The 18551-nt window shown below is 42.7% G+C and overlaps 1 protein-coding gene across 4 annotated transcripts in view; it reads right to left on the reverse strand.

Moving 5' to 3' along the window:
• Positions 1-18551, reverse strand: part of LOC145459112 (uncharacterized) — a 41074-nt gene that overhangs the window by 12153 nt on the left and 10370 nt on the right. For 3 of the 4 annotated variants that reach the window (XM_080337728.1, XM_080337727.1, XM_080337726.1), the window contains exons 4-9: positions 6042-6213; positions 3125-3322; positions 1584-1675; positions 1375-1482; positions 356-597; positions 178-282 (exon numbers count right to left, since the gene is read on the reverse strand). In XM_080337728.1, coding sequence (XP_080193854.1) covers positions 178-282; positions 356-597; positions 1375-1482; positions 1584-1675; positions 3125-3322; positions 6042-6213 — 917 coding nt within the window. Of the gene's footprint in view, positions 1-177; positions 283-355; positions 598-1374; positions 1483-1583; positions 1676-3124; positions 3323-6041; positions 6214-6684; positions 7600-12577; positions 12802-18551 lie in introns of those variants that run through there. The other variant, XM_080337729.1, reaches the window with a different exon arrangement.

Genomic DNA, 18551 nt, shown 5'->3' on the forward strand with positions numbered 1-18551 from the left:
TAAAAGCCTAGAAGTGGGCCGTGCTACAAATCAGCAGCTACAGAATTAAAATGAAGAAAATTGGCCTGGTGTACGTGACCAATGACCATAGTAATTACAAACACCATGAATACCACAAACAACAACTCACAAAAAAAACAACCTGTGTACAATCATACTGTCATACCTCCGACTCACCTGTTCCTGTTGCTGCGTCGTCAACGGCGTCAAATTCTGCCCCTGGACTGTCACAATTTGCTCAGAAGACACCGACTGATTAGCGCCCGCGTTGGCGTCGTCTTTCTGCACGCACAAAACACGTAACCGGTGAACAGACACGCTCGGCATTGACATAAGCACGCTGCGCACAACTCACTTGTGAAGTTACGATAGTCTCGCTGATCGAAACCTTCTTCAGCAAGTCGAACTGTTGCTGGGGTGAGAGATTGGCAAAGATTTGTTGCGGTAAGGCCTGGACGTTTTTGGCACCCTGGGCCGACGGCACGACCGGCGGAGGTGGCAGTGATAGGCTCGCCGCTGAAACTACTTGAGACGCTACGGAGGCCGAAGTCTGAGACACGGCGGCCTGAACCGTGTTGTCAGCGCCTTGGCCAAAGGCTGAAAATGTACGAGTAGATCTCACGTGCTGCTAGTATAAGGTGCAACTCAACACACCAATGGTTCTCCAGCTTATCACATTGCAAAATTTCAAAAAGCGAAATCAGTCAAGAACGTAATTACAACAAACGGTTTTCAACGAAAAACAAAGAGTTCGATTTGCCGCTGTCTTTCCGATTTAATATCTGTTACGTGGGGTTCTATAGAAGTTGCCGTCGAGGTTCTGTTAAAACCGGAAAGCTTATTTTGATTGTGGGGTTGCTTGCGAAAGAAATACGACTGGTAGACTAGATAGAAATAGATCATTCCAAGCGCTGTTGAATGTCATCACATTTCGATTAAAAAGTATTCTTAGCTTTCACACATTACTCTCGTCTTGAAAGAGTTGCGTGCTACTTTGAAACAGTTTGCTACGACACTTCCGGCATTGAGATGTAGGATACGTCACAAGTAGACGATTTCTAAATTAATTTAAAATTTGGTATTATATTTTTGTAATTTTTGAAAGAGCTTCACATTTAACAACTGAAATGAAATTGAATTATAGACCTATATGGCTGACTGGCCGGAAATTTGATGCAGACCAGCACATGTCCACGGACCAGCGGCTGAGAATCACCGCTACACACAAGTGTTAGCGAATCCAATGCTTCCAACAACAGTAATCAGAAATTTAAACATTGAATCAATACCGCAATATTGCAGTCACCAATATCAACAAGCAGAACGCAAGCGACACTCGCGCGTGTCAGGTGAAAAGATTACGTGATTTCTAACCTGACGATGGCACCATTTCGATCGAGATATACTGCTGCATCGAGTCTGGCTCCCGTTGATTGTCGGAGGCCTGCATGCCTTGGACCATGGCTTGAAATTGGGGTTTGTCTGAAAACGGGGAAAGATGACGATGAATAATGCGAAGACAAGTAATCTCATCTTTACTGTCAGCTAAATTAGCGGCAAGCTGACAATTTCGTAAGCCTTACCTTTTAACGAGAGTAGCGGCGATGTCATGTTAGCTTGGTTTGTCAAGTGTTGGTTGTCTTTCATGAAGTCGGAAGTCTTGCTACGAACGATTCTGTGGTGAACAGCTCGAGTTAGCATCGCATCTTGCGATATCATTACTATCGCTGCAAAGGTCACATGTCTCAGCACCTCTACATCAGTGGTTTTCAAACTTTTTTAGACACGCCCCCCTTTATGGTAGTGAAAAATTTCGTGTCCCCCTTGTTGGCATATCACAAAACGCAACCGGAATGCTAGCAATCCCAACGGATAGTTTGATGGCATGGAAGGTTATGACTTGATGAGAGAATTCTCGACTATGAAATTCGGACAATACGCAGAGGAATAACTATGAATTGGGGGTAAATAGCGCGGAACGCACAAAAACAAATTTCAGCTTCGCCCCCCCCCCCCCTCCCAGTTTAAGAACCACTGCTCTACATGGTCATAGATTACATATATCTTCATAGCAAATGCCCGCGACAAATACACTGTAGGTAGACAAGGACAGATTACAAACGGAAACGTCAAATCCAACAGGCAAGCTTCAGTAGCATTGATAACAATTGACCTATCAAAATTCCACTTATCAGATATCCGGTTAATTACAGCGTCTGTTGTAATTCAGAATTGCTACAGCATGACAAAATCAAGCAGGATTACTCATTGTAACAAGCTGCGTTACCAGGCATTTCACCCCAACAGTCCTTAAACAACAGGCATCTGATTTGCACCAGAATCTTAGTTTAGACAATAGACATGTAGAATTTCATCAAAAACTGCATTACACTAGCCTACCATATCTGTGTATTAACAGTCTGTGAAGTACAAACCAACGATCAATCTGGCCAAAGGACTTTTGTTTCAAGATTGTACAACATGCTCCACTATCTCTATCCAATCACTGAAAAGATCAATTCGACGCAGCGCAACTATCTTATGTAGCCATAGGTGCCAGAAGCTAATTTTCCGTAGGTATGTGGTTTCGATGACCTCACAATGTGGCAGAATTAATGAATAAAGCTATTTGAATGCCAAATATCTACCATAAGAGCGACTCGTATGCGTTTACTATCACAAATTACTTGGTCGCTTGTACACGGTGACAAAATTACGATACCGTCAAGAAGGCGCGTACCCAGCCGACGGTAAAAGGGCCCGGTTGAAAAAAATGAGATTACAAAATTCGAGATCGCCGTGAAGTGCATTTTTGAGTCTTTCTAACTGAAAGCAACGAAAGCTAACAAAATTACAGTGTGTGTTTAATATTGAGGTCGCAATCTTGTCATATGTGTCCCTTCTTTTAATTACTCACGTTCGATCAATGCATGTCATTTGCTCACGTACTAGCAGCATGTAAACGGAAAGATATTACTTATTTCTAAACCACACAATTTATCAGCCAGTTTAGTCAGCTTTTAACGGAATTATGGATATGTCCGCATATCCAAAAACTGTATTAGCTTTGCGCAGCATACCTGCGTCCGACACCTATGCAAGAAGCACTGAACACCAATCTCACCTGTTGATCGACGATACACTGGGGACGGAATCAGGCGTGCAAACGCCTTCCGACAGCAGCCTGTCTCTTATCTCCCAAGCGAACATGGTCGGATTTTCGCGCTTGTACTCTGTAATTTTCACCACGACCGGCGGGGTGGCTACCTTCGGCTTGCTGCCACCGATGACCCCTGGCCGTATGCTACCGGTCTCGTAAAACCTGCAAAGCAACAAGATCCTCCATGTTAATGACATCGGCAACAGTACCGCACAAGACAGAATTTTATTTAGAAAAAATGAAGATAAAATAATTCCGTGAAATGACGGCCAGCGATACGACCATTCATAATGAGGTAACCCGCAAATATTTTTGGCTGACACTCACCAGAGGTAATTGTCAGCAGCTACTATATCAACGATCCTATCACCAAATGGATGGAGAATTGGGTTGGTGAGGACAAACAAGAAACAAGGTATAGATGTGATCTTAACTGCTGGGTTGTATTTTGCGGCATTCGTCATTGATTATTGATTTCTGCTAACCCATATACAATCTCAAATTCAGGTTCGGCAGTACATATTGAGCCGGTTAATAGTATTAGAGTGTAATTGATACATATATTCATATTGAAATAAACCCAAACATGTTATAATATTTTAATATGAATATATTATTCAATCGTATACTGAGGTGATGTACCTCCAAGCATAGGCGCAGCCACCTCGTCACCATATTTACGAGGTGGCGGCCACCTCGTACGAAATGCTCAAACGCCCAAGTTGTTTGTGACCAGTAATTAGTAATCAGGCGAATCGATGCGATCTCGTTCGAGACGTCTTCGTTTTTGATACGCGCGTGTGCCAGGCGCGTAGTCAGGGGGTTTCGGGGTTTGAATCCCCCTGTTTGAAACGCGAAACCCCGTCATTTTGAAATGACCATTCTAACTCCAATATTCAGTTGCAATTCAATAACTGTGTTATCAGTGTTCCGTGCGGCCGATTTCCGAGAGGCAAGTTGTCAATTAGCGGGAAGAGTCTGTCATGATATCCCGCTGAGATGGTCGCGAAATTAGGTCAGTCATTCCCGTGCGGCAATTGTTGCCACCTGATTTATCGCATCTCGAACAAGCCTGATTCCGCTGGCTTGAACAACCGCACCTGCAATAGGCCCATCGCTTGTCTACGCAATCGCATCTGCATTGGCGGATTCTGCCTGGTGTGCACGATATAATCGTGTTGACGATTATACGCGTACGATAAGCTTGTCGACGAGTCCGGAAGTGCTGTTAATTAGCGAGTCCCTGATCTGTCGTGAACAATTGAATACGCGCGCTTATCAATGCGTCCTACGTCTTAAGTAGCCTTGACGACGATTTGCGCAAGTCAAGATGTACGAGTTTTTATGGAATATGTGCTATAATGACACCGATTTCAGGTGGTTCAAACTCAAGCCTTACACACAGCTTCTGATGGTTATGTTCAAGTATTATCGGAAATCAATTACGCATGTACGATTGTACGCACGCGTCGCACATGTCCGCGGACATTCGATTTCATACAGTTTCGAGATGTCAATCTTTAATCAGAATCGCTAATCAGCATATACTTGAAACGGCATTTTATCCAAGCCATCGGGAAGTAGGAGCCAAAGCATCCTAGGCCCGAGACGCAGTAGCTAGGTTAGCGATATATTTCGCACTAGACCTATTGCAGATGCCATTATGTAGGCCAATGATGATGTCGTGTGCACCAAGCCAATGCAGATGCGATTTTTTAAACCAACGATGATATCGTGCGCATCGGGCCTATTGCAGATGCGATTATTCAAGCCTGCGGAATTAGGCTTGTAGGTGGCGCGACAAATCAGGCTAGCAACGATTGACGAGCGCGGGGTAATGAATGACCGAATTTCGCAATTCTCTCAGCGGGAGATCGCGTCTCGTTAGATTGTGCAGTGCAATGCGTACGGACGAATCTCGCCTATTGTCGACACACCTTTCGTTAATGGGCCGCACGTAACACTGATAATACGACTTATTGAATAGCAACCGAGTATTAGCGTTAGAACACTCATTTGGAAAGGATGTTTCGCGCTTCCAAATGAGGGACTACGCACCTGGATGTACTCCAAAAATGCTTAGCGAACGTAAATCGGGAAATGCAGCAATGCCGCCAAAATCGCTGTTTTAATCTGCAAACAATTGCCGCGATGCGAGCTTCTCAACGCGAAGCCGGGAACCGCAGAGACAATTGCTGATTGGCTGCGCGATTTCGCGTTCGTCGGCTTGAAACCTCATATTCGACAGTTGTCGTGTGTTACTTGCGAACTTGCCAGGCCAGTGCGTAGTGTATTTCGTTACTCACACGGCGCATTGCACGTTAATAACATTGATGCAACTCCAAATTCTCAGTGACGTAAATTCTGATTTTTGTTCGATGCATTCCGCCTGACGGAATGCATCGTATACATCGTCGGACGAATGATCGCGCCGCTTTAAGATTCCACTTAATAACTCGACTGCATGACTGATATTAATGAGTGCAGGGCCGGTATTAAAACGACACGTAAATGGTTTAACGCTGCACGTACACCAGCGGCATGTAGTAAAGTGCGTTTTAGTGCGACGATGACGTCATCGACAGGGAACAATTATGACGTCACAAGACTTCGCCACCTCGTAAAAAATAAAAAGTCGGCGCCCATGCCTCCAAGAGTCTCTTCAAATAGGAGTTTTAAATTGAGTCTGATATTTTCATTGCAATTATGAATCACTAGCCGTTTGTTGATATACAACGTTCTTTCCAATACTCTACTAGTTGCAGACGATTACCCCCGATGAGTGTCAGCCGAAAATATCCGGGTTCATTGCAATATGAATATACAATTCAATTGTATATTGAAGTTCTGTTCCTCAGAGTATATTGCAATAATAGGGTACCTGGCCAGAATTTTGCTGACGCATCCGTGAGAGACGCGTAGCTGGCGAGATATATCGCACGGCCGTACACCCTGATGGGAGAGATCCACGATACGCTTACGAATGGGTTCCGGTAGGGGTCGTCCGTTCACGTACATGCCGCCAAGCTGGTTGACGCCGCTGCCGTGTCCCGCTGAAAATTTCAGAGAGTTATAACCACAAAAAAACAATCGGCAGTACAGAAGCTCATAATATATTTGTAAATCATAAAATACCGCATTACCCAAAACTTTTCCAGCTGACACTCCTCAGGGGTTACCGTCAGCTATTATGCCAACATTAAAACCAAGTTAATGTTCATGCCTGCATTATATCTCTCTCGTGTTATGAATTTTAGTCCGCTTAACGCCATAATTGATGATACTGATAGTTGTAAAACGAAGATGTTCGATGTTCGTATTCAAAACAAGTTAATGTTTGCATCTGCATCATTTCTCTACTGAGTTTTGTATGTTACTCTGTGTGATATCTTAGCGACATTGATTGTTGTTAAACAAAGTTTTTGAATGTTCGCAAAGCAAAAAGCTTTAGGTAATAAACATGAATATATTATTTAAAAAAACTGTTATAACACGACAATGTAAATAAAGCGCCCGCGTCGCACCATCATCACCCTCCTCCGCTTTCGCTTTATTCGTATTTTTTTCAGACTCGGCAGGAGAAATCAAAGGTGTCCCATCGCTGGAATGCGCCGATATCAAAGTGCCTTGACTCGTGACAAGGTAAGTGAACACCGGCTGATTCGTTGGCTGGGGTATCATCTGCGGTTTTCCGTCCTCCCCTACGCCGATCGTCTGCGGGCTTAAAGACTGCGGCGCGATGCCAGACGCCATCAAAGTTTGGGTGTTTTGTACTTCCGAAGCCGGAACGAGTTGTATGGTACCGGTTGCTTGCCCCGGCACGACTTGCACAGTAGCAGCTGCCGCGTTCTGAGACGCAGCCACTGCTGCTGCAGTATGGAGCAGATTACTCATCATGGCAGGGTTGACGCCTTGAGGCGCCGCTACAGTAGCGGTGTTGCTCAAAGATCGCTTTTGTTTTTTGGGTCTAGTTTCCGTTCTTTGTTGCAGAATCAGATTGTCGTCTGACACTTCCTGCTCCACAACTACTTGTACTTGCGTGTGCTTATCGCCGATCATATCTAACGAGAAATCGTCGGACGCATTGTCTGTGGTCATGACCGTCTCTTCTTCCGCCACTTCGCCTTGGAGAATAACAACGTCTTGGGATGTAGCATCCTCGGATTCTTGTTGCAAGCTCTTTTTGGAGAGCTCCATCAGTTCTCCGTCATTTACCATCTCTATGATTACTTCTCCGTCGCTGCTGACTTTCAGCAGTTTTGCGGCCGGGGTGTTTTCGGGGTTTTCTAAAGGCCGTTTCATCGTTTCTGAACTGTTGGCTGCTTCACTCACGGCGACCTCGGAACTTGTCTCGCTCATTTTATCGCATTCGTTAAGTAAGACATAAGATTTGCTGATGTATGGAGAAAAGGGGTTGGTGAGGACATACAAGCAGGCGCGTAGCCAGAGGGGGGGTTTCGGGGGTCGGTACCCCCTCCTTTAGAAGCGTGAAACCCCCTTCTTAAACGCTAAACCCCTTTCTTTTGAAATGATCGTTCTGACGCTAATGGTCGGTTGCAATTCAGTAAGTCGTATTATCAGTGTTGAATGCGGCCAATTAGCGAAAGGCGTGTAGCCAATTAGCGTCCGTGCGCGATGCACTGCACAATGTAACGCGACACGATCATCGGCTGAGATGATTGCGAAATTAGGTCATTCATTGCCGCGTGCTCGGCAATAGTTGCTAGCCTGATTTGTCGCGTCTCCAACAAGCCTAGTTCCGCTGGCTTGAATAATCTCATCTGCTATAGGCCAGGTGTGCACGATATCATCGCTGACCTACACAACCGCATCTGCAAGCGGCCTAGTATACGAAAGATAACGCTAGCCTAACTACCGCGTCTCGAGCCTACCATGCTTTGGCTCATATTTCCCGATGCCTCGGATAAAATGGTCGTTAAGTATATGCTGATTAGCGATTGTGATTAAAGAGTGACATCTCGAAACTGAATTACATCGAATGTGCGCAAACATATGCGACGCGTGCGTACGTACAGTCGTACATGCGTAATTGATTTCCGTTAATACTTGAACATAACCATCAAAAGCTGTGTGTCAAGGCTAAAAAGAGGTAAGGTTTGAACCACCTGAAATCGGCGTCATTATAGCCCGTATTCCATAAAAACTCTTACATTTTGAATTGCGCAAATCGTCGCAGAGGCTATGTAAGACGTAGACGCATTGCTAAGCGCGCGTATTTAGTTGTTCGACGCATTGATAAGCGCACGATATCATTGGTTGGCCTACATAATCGCATCTGCAATAGGCCTAATACGAAAGATATATCAATAGATCATCGCTAGCCTAACTCCATCGCTAGCCTAACTATCGCGTCTCGGGCCTAGCATGGTTTGGCTCCTATCAGTCGATGGCTTGGAGACCATGCCGTTGAGGGTGCCTTTATTTTGTACATGCAAGCTAATGAAAAGCTAATGCAGCTAATTAAGCTAATGAAAAGCTAATTAAGCTAATGAAAAGCTAATTAAGCTAATGAAAAGCTAATGAAAAGCTAATTAAGCTAATGAAAAGCTAATTAAGCTAATGAAAAGCTAATTAAGCTAATGAAAAAGTAAGCTAATGAAAAGTAAGCTAATGAAAAGTACGCTAATGAAAAGCTAATGAAGCTAAAAGCTAATGACACTAATAGCTATGCTGTAGCACGGGGGACTTTTGACCCGCCTGGCGGGAGCAGACCTTTTAATGTGGCCCATGCATTTCAAAGGGGAGTTTGGACTTTGAAAATCTTCGAGCTCGCCTATACTTTAACGTGGGCGACATAACTGTCGCAACTTTGCCGCGCGTCGCCTACCCCAAAACACGCGGCCCTATGGCAAACCACCCATACTTGCTCGGATCGGTCCCAGATTTCGTGTGAGCCTAGTCGTGGGGGGTGTTTGGCCGAAAAATTTTTTAGAATATTTTCCGAAAATTTTTTCGAACTTTGACTTTCTTTCAATTTCGTCCCCATGTTAAAATATAGGGAAATTGGACTTGAAAATCTTCGAGATTTTTCGGACTTTCACTTTTTTCGATTTGCTCCATGTTAAAGGATAGGAAAGTTGGACTTGATCGTTTTTTCGATTCCCACTTTTCTGGTATCGTTCGACCCAGCGGACGCAGTAGAACACGCCGCTACCGTCGGCGTGGCTCTAGGACAGTGATTCCCAACCGGGGCCCACAGCTAGCCTTCTTGCGGCCCCCACGAAAATATTGAGAAATCGGTATATGAAAAAAAAAATTATATTTATAAAATACTCTTGCTTGGCTTGGAGTCTGGAGTTTTCAATTAGGATTGCTTGAAAGTTGTGAGTAGACTGCTAAGACAACGTCACTGCTGTTTCAATGCAATGTGCCCTAACTTTGCAGTTGAACGAGCAGTATTACTTATAGATATAGGTAGCCTATAGATAGCCTACAGGTATTGACAGGACCGTAACTGCCGCACCCCAAGCCCCCAGATTGGGGGGAGCGAGCTCGAAGGAGGCCAAAAATTATTTAGTGAATTAGCATAAATTATAGAGTATTTTATGAAATTTTCTGCAACTTTTTCAAAAATGGCGCGATTTCAAGTGTCCAAGTACGTTAATTATTGGGTACTCTTCCACCAAGATAAAATGCGCAAGATTTATAGAAGTGGGCATATCGGCGTTGGCCATTACCGGGCCACGACGCACGAAGACATATAAAGTTTTAGGCCATGTAACATGCGACTCCAAGAAGTGTGCCAGAATGATCGGCAGCGAGAAAACCTTGGCCGAAAAGGACTGCCCTTACGCTGACCGAAAACTTCGTTATGTATATAAAAAATACATATAGGTATAATTGACCATAGGCGCCTAAATGACTGGCGCTGAATGTTCCTGTATTGGCAATCTGAACCTCACGAGACAAATAGGCTACCATCCCGCAGGGAAGAATTATATGCCAATGAAGAACTACCAATTTGAAATCGTGTGCATCTTTCAGTTTAGTACGTTTGGGCGATTCTATATTTTTTGATATAGCAGACTGGAGATCACGAAATAACATCATGTAACGAAGTCGTACCAACGGGTTCGCCCGTCCGAATATGTTTAATCATTATTTACGGGCCCTACAGTTTCCAAGACACCTCACTCAGCTCTACCGGCAAATCTGATTACGTGAGCAGAGAGGACAAGTAATTGATAGCAATATATATGCAATTCCCGATCTTATTGACCTAATTTATTTTGAATTATCGAAAATTTTCGGGCTCTACGCTGGCTCACTAAACGGGGATCCTGATTTCGTGGCAGAAGCGAACAACGGGACGGGGGTCGGTTTATCACCCTATGGGAACTCAAGACCAAAGTGTTTTGGGTGGCCTGACGAAGTGCTGTTTCGTTCCTGCCAACGGGTATACGCCCGAAGATGTTTAATTATTATTGAGTGGTCCTACCATTTTAAACACAACTCACTCGGCTCAACCGGTCAATCTGATTACGTGTTAAAGTATAGGGAAGTTGGACTTCGGTCGATTTTTCAGAAATTTTATGATTTTTCAATTTTATCGATTCCCGACTTTCTGCTATCGGTCGAAGCGGCGCACGCGGAAGTTGAAGTCCGAAAAATGTTTCGGAAAATTTATAAAAAATTTCTCGGCTAAACATCCCCACGACCAGGCTCACACGAAATCTGGGACCGATCCGAGCGAGTATAGGCGGTTTGCCATAGGGCTGCGTGTTTTGGGTTAGGCGACGCGCGGCAAAGTTGCAGCAGTTATGTCGCCCACGTTAATGTATAGGCGAGCTCGAAAATTTTCAAAGTCCAAACTCCCCTTTGAAATGCATGGGCCACGTTAAAAGGTCTGCTCCCGCCAGGCGGATCGAAAGGCCCCCGTGCTACAGCATAGTTGTTAGCTTAATTAGCTTTTCATTAGCTTACTTTTTAATTAGCTTAATTAGCTTTTCATTAGCTTCATTAGCTTTTCATTAGCATACTTTTCATTAGCCTACTTTTTCATTAGCTTAATTAGCTTTTCATTAGTTTAAGTAGCTTTTCATTAGCTTAATTAGCTTTTCATTAGCTTACTTTTCATTAGCTTACTTTTTCATTAGCTTAATTAGCTTTTCATTAGCTTGCTTTTCATTAGCTTACTTTTTCATTAGCTTAATTAGCTTTTCATTAGCTTCATTAGCTTTTCATTAGCATACTTTTCATTAGCCTACTTTTTCATTAGCTTAATTAGCTTTTCATTAGTTTAAGTAGCTTTTCATTAGCTTAATTAGCTTTTCATTAGCTTACTTTTCATTAGCTTACTTTTTCATTAGCTTAATTAGCTTACTTTTTCATTAGCTTAATTAGCTTTTCATTAGCTTGCTTTTCATTAGCTTACTTTTTCATTAGCTTAATTAGCTTTTCATTAGCTTCATTAGCTTTTCATTAGCATACTTTTCATTAGCCTACTTTTTCATTAGCTTAATTAGCTTTTCATTAGTTTAAGTAGCTTTTCATTAGCTTAATTAGCTTTTCATTAGCTTCATTAGCTATTCATTAGCATACTTTTCATTAGCCTACTTTTTCATTAGCTTAATTAGCTTTTCATTAGCTTTTCATTAGCTTTTCATTAGCTTAATTAGCTTTTCATTAGCTTAATTAGCTTTTCATTAGCTTACTTTTCATTAGCTTACTTTTTCATTAGCTTAATTAGCTTTTCATTAGCTTAATTAGCTTTTCATTAGCTTAATTAGCTTTTCATTAGCTTAATTAGCTTTTCATTAGCTTAATTAGCTTTTCATTAGCTTAATTAGCTGCATTAGCTTTTCATTAGCTTGCATGTACAAAATAAAGGCACCCTGCCGTTGATTGTATGCTGATTAGCGATTGTGATTAAAGAGTGACATCGCGAAACTGAAAGACATCGAATGTCCGCAAACATGTGCGACGCGTGCGTAATATATCTCCGCTAATACTTAAACATAACCATCAGAATATGTGTATCGACTTGAGTTATAAAATAGGACAGGTTTGAAGCACCTGAAATCGGCGTCATTATGGCACATATTCCCAAAAATCTCGGACATTTCGACTTGCGCAAATAGTCGACGAGGCTGCGTTGATGAGCGCGCGTATTTAATTGTTCGACGCTTTGGTAAGCGCAGGTATTTAATTGTTGACGACAGATCAGGGAGTCGCTAATTAACAGTACTTCCGGACTCGTCGACAAGCTTATCAAACGCGTATAATCGCGAACACGAGGAGATTGTATAATGTATAATCGTCATTTACGCATGTACTTAAACCTAATGAATTGACGCTATATTAAGTAAATTCGCAAAACATCGAAACCCCGCCCTTCTATTTTAAAACCCCTTCCTTATTTTTCGGCTGGCTACGCGCCTGCATACAAGATACAAGGTACAGACGTAACCTGAACTGCTGGATTAAATTTCGCAGCACTTGTCATTGCTTTCAGCTTACCCATATGCATACAAGCTCAAATTCATGTTTGACAATGGATATCGAGTCGGTTAATAGTACACGAGTTTAAAATTGTACAGATTCAAAGTCGCGTCAATTGACATTTCCATTAGAATTATGCTTTACTGCCTATTTCAGCAAACAATATATTCATATTGCCGAATTTATTCCACTCAAAGCTTTTTGACTGGCTCTCATCAGGAGCGAACGCCAGTAAATCAGGTTAAACAAGTTCGAAAAATAGAAAGAATGATGAGAGCCAGTCAAAAAGCTTTGAGTGGAATAAATTCGGCAATATGAATGTATTGTTTGCTGCAATATTGAAGTTCTGTACTTCCAGAAGCCTACTGACTATACACACTTTAGTACAATTTCTCTAAAAATCGAACTCTTTTCTTCACTAGGTGCAACCCGAAGAGAAAGTATGGCGTGATTTCATATAAGTTAATTCATAGACTGTTTCACTGATTTGATTTTACAAATTTCGAACCGCTAGCCTAACCAATACAGTTCTTTTTTATGGATTGTAATAGCAAGTCCACAAAATCGTAATATTAACTGTACTATACCATGTTCTCAATCTTCATAATGATAGTCTTGAATGTGGAGTTGGTGACAAAGGCGAAATATGCATTCTTCCTGATCTTATATGGTTTATATATGGTGACATCATCATTTCACGAAAAACTCATCTGTGATGTCACCTACACATTCTTTTAAAATTTTCAACTTGAAATTGACCTCTACTTTCATTCCGGAATAAACTGGTGTTGAATCGATTCATGCATTCACGGTAGTAAACATTGTTAACGTTACAGTCGTGAGCACGTCAGGATTGAAAACATTCTAATGAACATGATAGTTTAATCGGCTAAACCGCGAAATATCAGTCACATCCAAAATACTGTCTGGCGGCGCAGCGTAAAATCGAGGTTGCGCACTTTCGGATGACGTTACGATCGTACGATGCGACCACGCGGTCTCAGTGTGGCTTGACAAAAGTACAAAGCATTTTCATGCGAAGATACCGTTGATAACATTTCACGTACGCAGTATGAATATCGCTGCATGTAAAGACGCTAAATTGCAGCAATGTTTTCGAAAAACTCATCCAACCGCGAATTTTCATCGCTTGACTAAATACTCCCGATACCGGAACGGCAGTTACAGCAGCGGAACCAAGAACACAGCAACTAAACGTTGCATGAACAGCGGTTTACGAGCGAACGGTCTCTGGCTACCCGCCGCCTATGCAGAGTTCCGAGCTAAATTATTGATACGAAGATCCGAAACACATCTCTCTCGGCGTACCAGCGTATTCCAGCCCGCGTTACCAGACATTGCAGACTATAAAATGGCGAATAAGAACATTGGTCCGTGACAGTTCTCCATTCACGCGGAAAGGAAAAACAGGGCGCGTCTCGATCGGGTGAGCACGCGGTGACGCAATTACCGCTGCTTTGAGACTAACGAAGCGAGAAGATCTTTCCCGCCAGATACAATACAATGGATATACCAGTTCTTCCACGAAAATAATATACCTGCCATCGAAATTTACCAGCGATAACTTAACACAGTAATAATGCGATGACAGAAAATCTAACCCACTGATCCATGACAGCCTTAGCTCAGCAAATGCGCTGTATGGAAGCAATCGATGCACCGCGTTGCTATTGTCATTGCTATTTCGCTATTCTTGCTTCAAAATCCCTGGAGTGATAGCGCTAATCAATAATTCTGAAATCTTCTAGCGGCTGATCCTCTAACTCAGTGCCCTCGGTACCGTGGAGATCATTTCTGATACTGAGAAATACGGTTCGTTCATGCGGACAAAAACCAGAGAAGCGCAACGAGTGCTCTGCGCTTTTGCAGTCAAGCGGAATCCTTTCATATGAAGCGTAAAATCGAATGACGGGCTCGATTTATCCACTACACTGCACTCTCTTTTCACCCGAGTATGACTGAAAGCGCCGAAGCGGTGTTATGGGATTATTTTACGGAGCAATAGAGCATACTAGGAGAGCGATGAGTGGCCGAGTTGAAATATAGGTTCTGGTTGACTGATTTAGAAGAAAAGAAGGATCTCTTCTCTTCGTCGTATATTATTTCAGATGCCCCGCAGTTGAACGAAGATGTGTTATTTCAAGTAATCCTGATTTGAAGCGGCGACACGATTATTCCCGTACGCACGTATATTCGTAACTACTAACTCTCTTTCGGTAGATCTTGAGAAAAATCTTCGTTGACTAAACTTACAGACAGACCGATTCACCGATGTAATATAGTCAACGTTCGCCAAACATAATTTCTCGGGCAGCTTCAACACAAGCGATACAAACGAATATTCGGTATCGGGCATATATATGCAATATGCATGAAATTTATCTGATACAAGGTGTTTTGATATATTTTCGTGTCGTATTAATTTCTTAAGACATTGAGAATCCAAAATTTCTTTTATTATATATGTTATGTTATGCCTCCTCATTTTGTCGCTTCTGATTATATATTAGGTTCTTTTACTTTTCGTTCAGTGTGCAAGCCTCCTCTTAACGTCGCCTAGGCCCAGGTGGGTGTCTGATTTCAAAGACTACTCCAAGTAGTTTCGACACCTTCCTATATTTTCATTGCATCGCAGTCTTGCGGTGTTTTGAAATGATAAAATTCATATTACCACTGATACTGGTAATCGATATATCTCGCCATGCATACAAATAACAGGATGGAAGGCTGTGAAGACAACTGTGTGTGATGTGTGATAGTCACATTACATAGTGATAGCAATGCTATGAGGTGATTGTTGAACAATGATCATTCTTTGAATGACCGATGAAATTTTCAGAAGGGAATTTTTCAAGGATATCGACCCACCTCAAACTTGCTTCCTGTCGACATCTAGCGGCAATGACGGCAATGATGAGAGAGATGTTTCAAATAAGTCCATGAAACTTATACTGCAAACCAACGCGCTAAATTGTTCTGACGTCAGTTTCCTTGCAGGTGCATAAGTGGCCGTCAAACTTATTCATAATTACGTTCATAGTATATAATATACATTGGGCTTGCCTTGACTAAAAAGGCTTCATTTATAAAATTGTCGTCTCCAGTGTACTGCATATGTGTGAAGAAGAGCTAATAAAATTGTCTCCCATGGCATCTGCGAACGAAACCAAACATCATGGTCATTCGAATATGTACGAATAATATGGCAATATCAATGTAAGACTACAGTGGCTGTTCTCTATCGATTTAGGGGGAGTTGGTGCGGTTGAAAAGTCTATCGGCACGAGAGACCGCGACTTGAGTTTTCGCTGCAGCACATTTAAAAGTGACGCAGGTTTATCTTGGATCCTCCTCCTCCGAGTCGCTTTACCTGCGGCGTCTTTTTCAATACACCCAGACTCGATGAAGTAAGGAAGGGAAAAAGCCGGATCCGTCAAAAGAATGGCAGACGAAAAATCAAGATCGACCACTGTTGTATCGGACATTGATACCAGTATTTCAAGGACGAAACCGTATATACTCGGCTGCTTCGAAATCGTCCGTCTTATCAATATATTGAACTGTGTCTTGCGCATCGCAATGAACGATTTACGACATTGTGCGTCTTGAGTGGATGAAAATAATAGAACAGCGGCATATGATTAGGATCAGGGCCGTAACAGCATTTCGGAAGGACCCCCCCCCAAACAACGTTGGTCTTAGGACCCCCATAGGATGATAAACCGAAATTCTGGGGGGTTTTGCCCCCACACACCCCTCAGACTATACCATGTTTCCCGCTACTTGTCATTTACGTTGGGGGCCGTTTAGCTAGTCAGCTTTTCTGGCCTATAATTCATGATAGAATCGGTCAATATTATCGGGGATTGCATGTATAGGCCTGTTGCTATCAATTGTTTTCCTCTTTCTGCTCACGCAGTCAGATTTACCGGTAGAGCTGAGTGAGGTGTGCTTGAAAAGGTAGGAATCCTCAATAATAATTAAACATCTTCGGTCGTATACCCGCTGGCAGGAAGGAAAGAGCACTTCGCCCCTCTCCCCTGAAAAACTTGGGTCTTGGGCTTCCATAGGGTGATAAACCGACCCCCCCCCCCCCATCACGTTGTTCGCTTATGCCACGAAACGGACTGTACACTGCTTAGTGAGCCAGCGCGATAATAAAATCGGTCAATAATATCGGGAATTACATATATTGCTATCAATTTCTTGTCCTCTCTGCTCACGTAATCAGATTTACCGGCAGAGCTGAGTGAGGTGTCTTGGGAACTGTAGGGCCCGTAAATAATAATTAAACATCTTCGGGAGGGCGGACCCGTTGGTATGACTATAAAAATTAAACATAGAACGGCAACGACCGATTTTGCAGCTTCGTTCCGCTTCGCTGAGGCTGGTGTATCGACTTGTTTTGCGTAAGCGACTGTAGGATTTATGGCAATCCAAAAGCTATCTTCCCGAGCGCAGAAGTTATTGAATCTGGTCTTGATCGAAAGCTACTGTTGCAAGGATTCCGAAAATATAAATTAAAATAATGATCAGGCACTGATCCACCTAGAATCCGTCCGCCAAGTCTGAAATATCGGCATTGTTCGAACAATCGGAGAGTCGCAACGGGTCATTGTTATGGCAATTGTGTTGCGGTTACCCGATTGTTCTGAACAATGCCGATATTTCAGACTTGGAGGACAGATTCTAGGTGGATCAGTGCCTGATCAATATTTTAATTTATATTTTCGGAATCGGTGCAACAGTAGCTTTCGATCAAGACCAGATTCAGTAATTTCTGTGCTCGGGAAGATAGCTTTTTGGTTGCCAGAAATCCTACAGTCGCTTACGCAAAACAAGTCGATACTCCAGCCTCAGCGAAGCGGAACGAAGCTGCAAAATCGGTCGTTGCTGTTCCATGTTAATTTCTATAGTATGACTCTGTTACTTGATGTTATTTCGTGACCTCCTGTTTGCTACATCAAAAATATAGAATCGCCCAAAAGTAGGCTACTAAACTAAAAGAAGCACACGATTTCAAATTGGTATTTCTTCACTGGTATATGATTTGTCCCTGCGGGATGGTATTTGTCTTGTGAGGTTCAGATTGCCGAGACAGAAATATTCGGCGCCAGTCATTTCGGCGCGTATGGACAATTAAGCCTATATGTATTTTGTATATATAACGAAGTTTTCAGTCAGTATAAGGGCAGTCCTTTTTGGCCAAGGTTTTCTCGCTGTCGATTGTTCTGGCACACTACTTGGAGTCGCATGTTACATGGCCTAAAACTTAATTTTTGAAAAAGTTGCATACATTTTCAAAAAATACTCTATAATTAATGCTAATTCACGAAATAATTTTGTGCCCCCTCCGAGCCCGCCCCCTGCCCCCAATTAGGGGGTGAAGAAGATGGTGAGCTGCAGCGAACTAAGATCATTACCAGTAGAGGGTGTAATATTCTTCATCACTCCAGTCGATATGCTTCTATTTTGAACAAGGCAATCTGTTGATCTTGAATCACAAAAATGACAAGATATATGGCAGACGTAGGGACGGACTATCAATTACAATGACACTGCCCACACGGCAGTATTTTATCAAACACGTGTTGACATTAACTTCTAAACACAACGAAAACCAGCGTTGAGTGATAGAGGGGGCATACGAAAGAAGCCGTACAAAGCCCTCGTGCGCTGAACCGTAACTATTGGATCATAACACCTGGCGTCAGTGGTTATGTTACATGCCTGTCGACGGGGCTCAAAAGTATGTTTCCAAACAATGCGGGACCACCTCCATATTAGGGATCGAAAAAGGAGAACAAAACACCAATACGGTGGAATAAGTGCATTTAGAATAAGCGAGCCCTATCATAACATCACTCGGATTTACCACAGATTATATTGTCTCGTGGGGTTTATAGTA

Source organism: Botryllus schlosseri, chromosome 16 (genome assembly GCF_051294905.1).
Source record: "Botryllus schlosseri isolate E-star chromosome 16, Bs_hap1, whole genome shotgun sequence".
NCBI classification, from domain to species: Eukaryota; Metazoa; Chordata; class Ascidiacea; order Stolidobranchia; family Styelidae; genus Botryllus; species Botryllus schlosseri.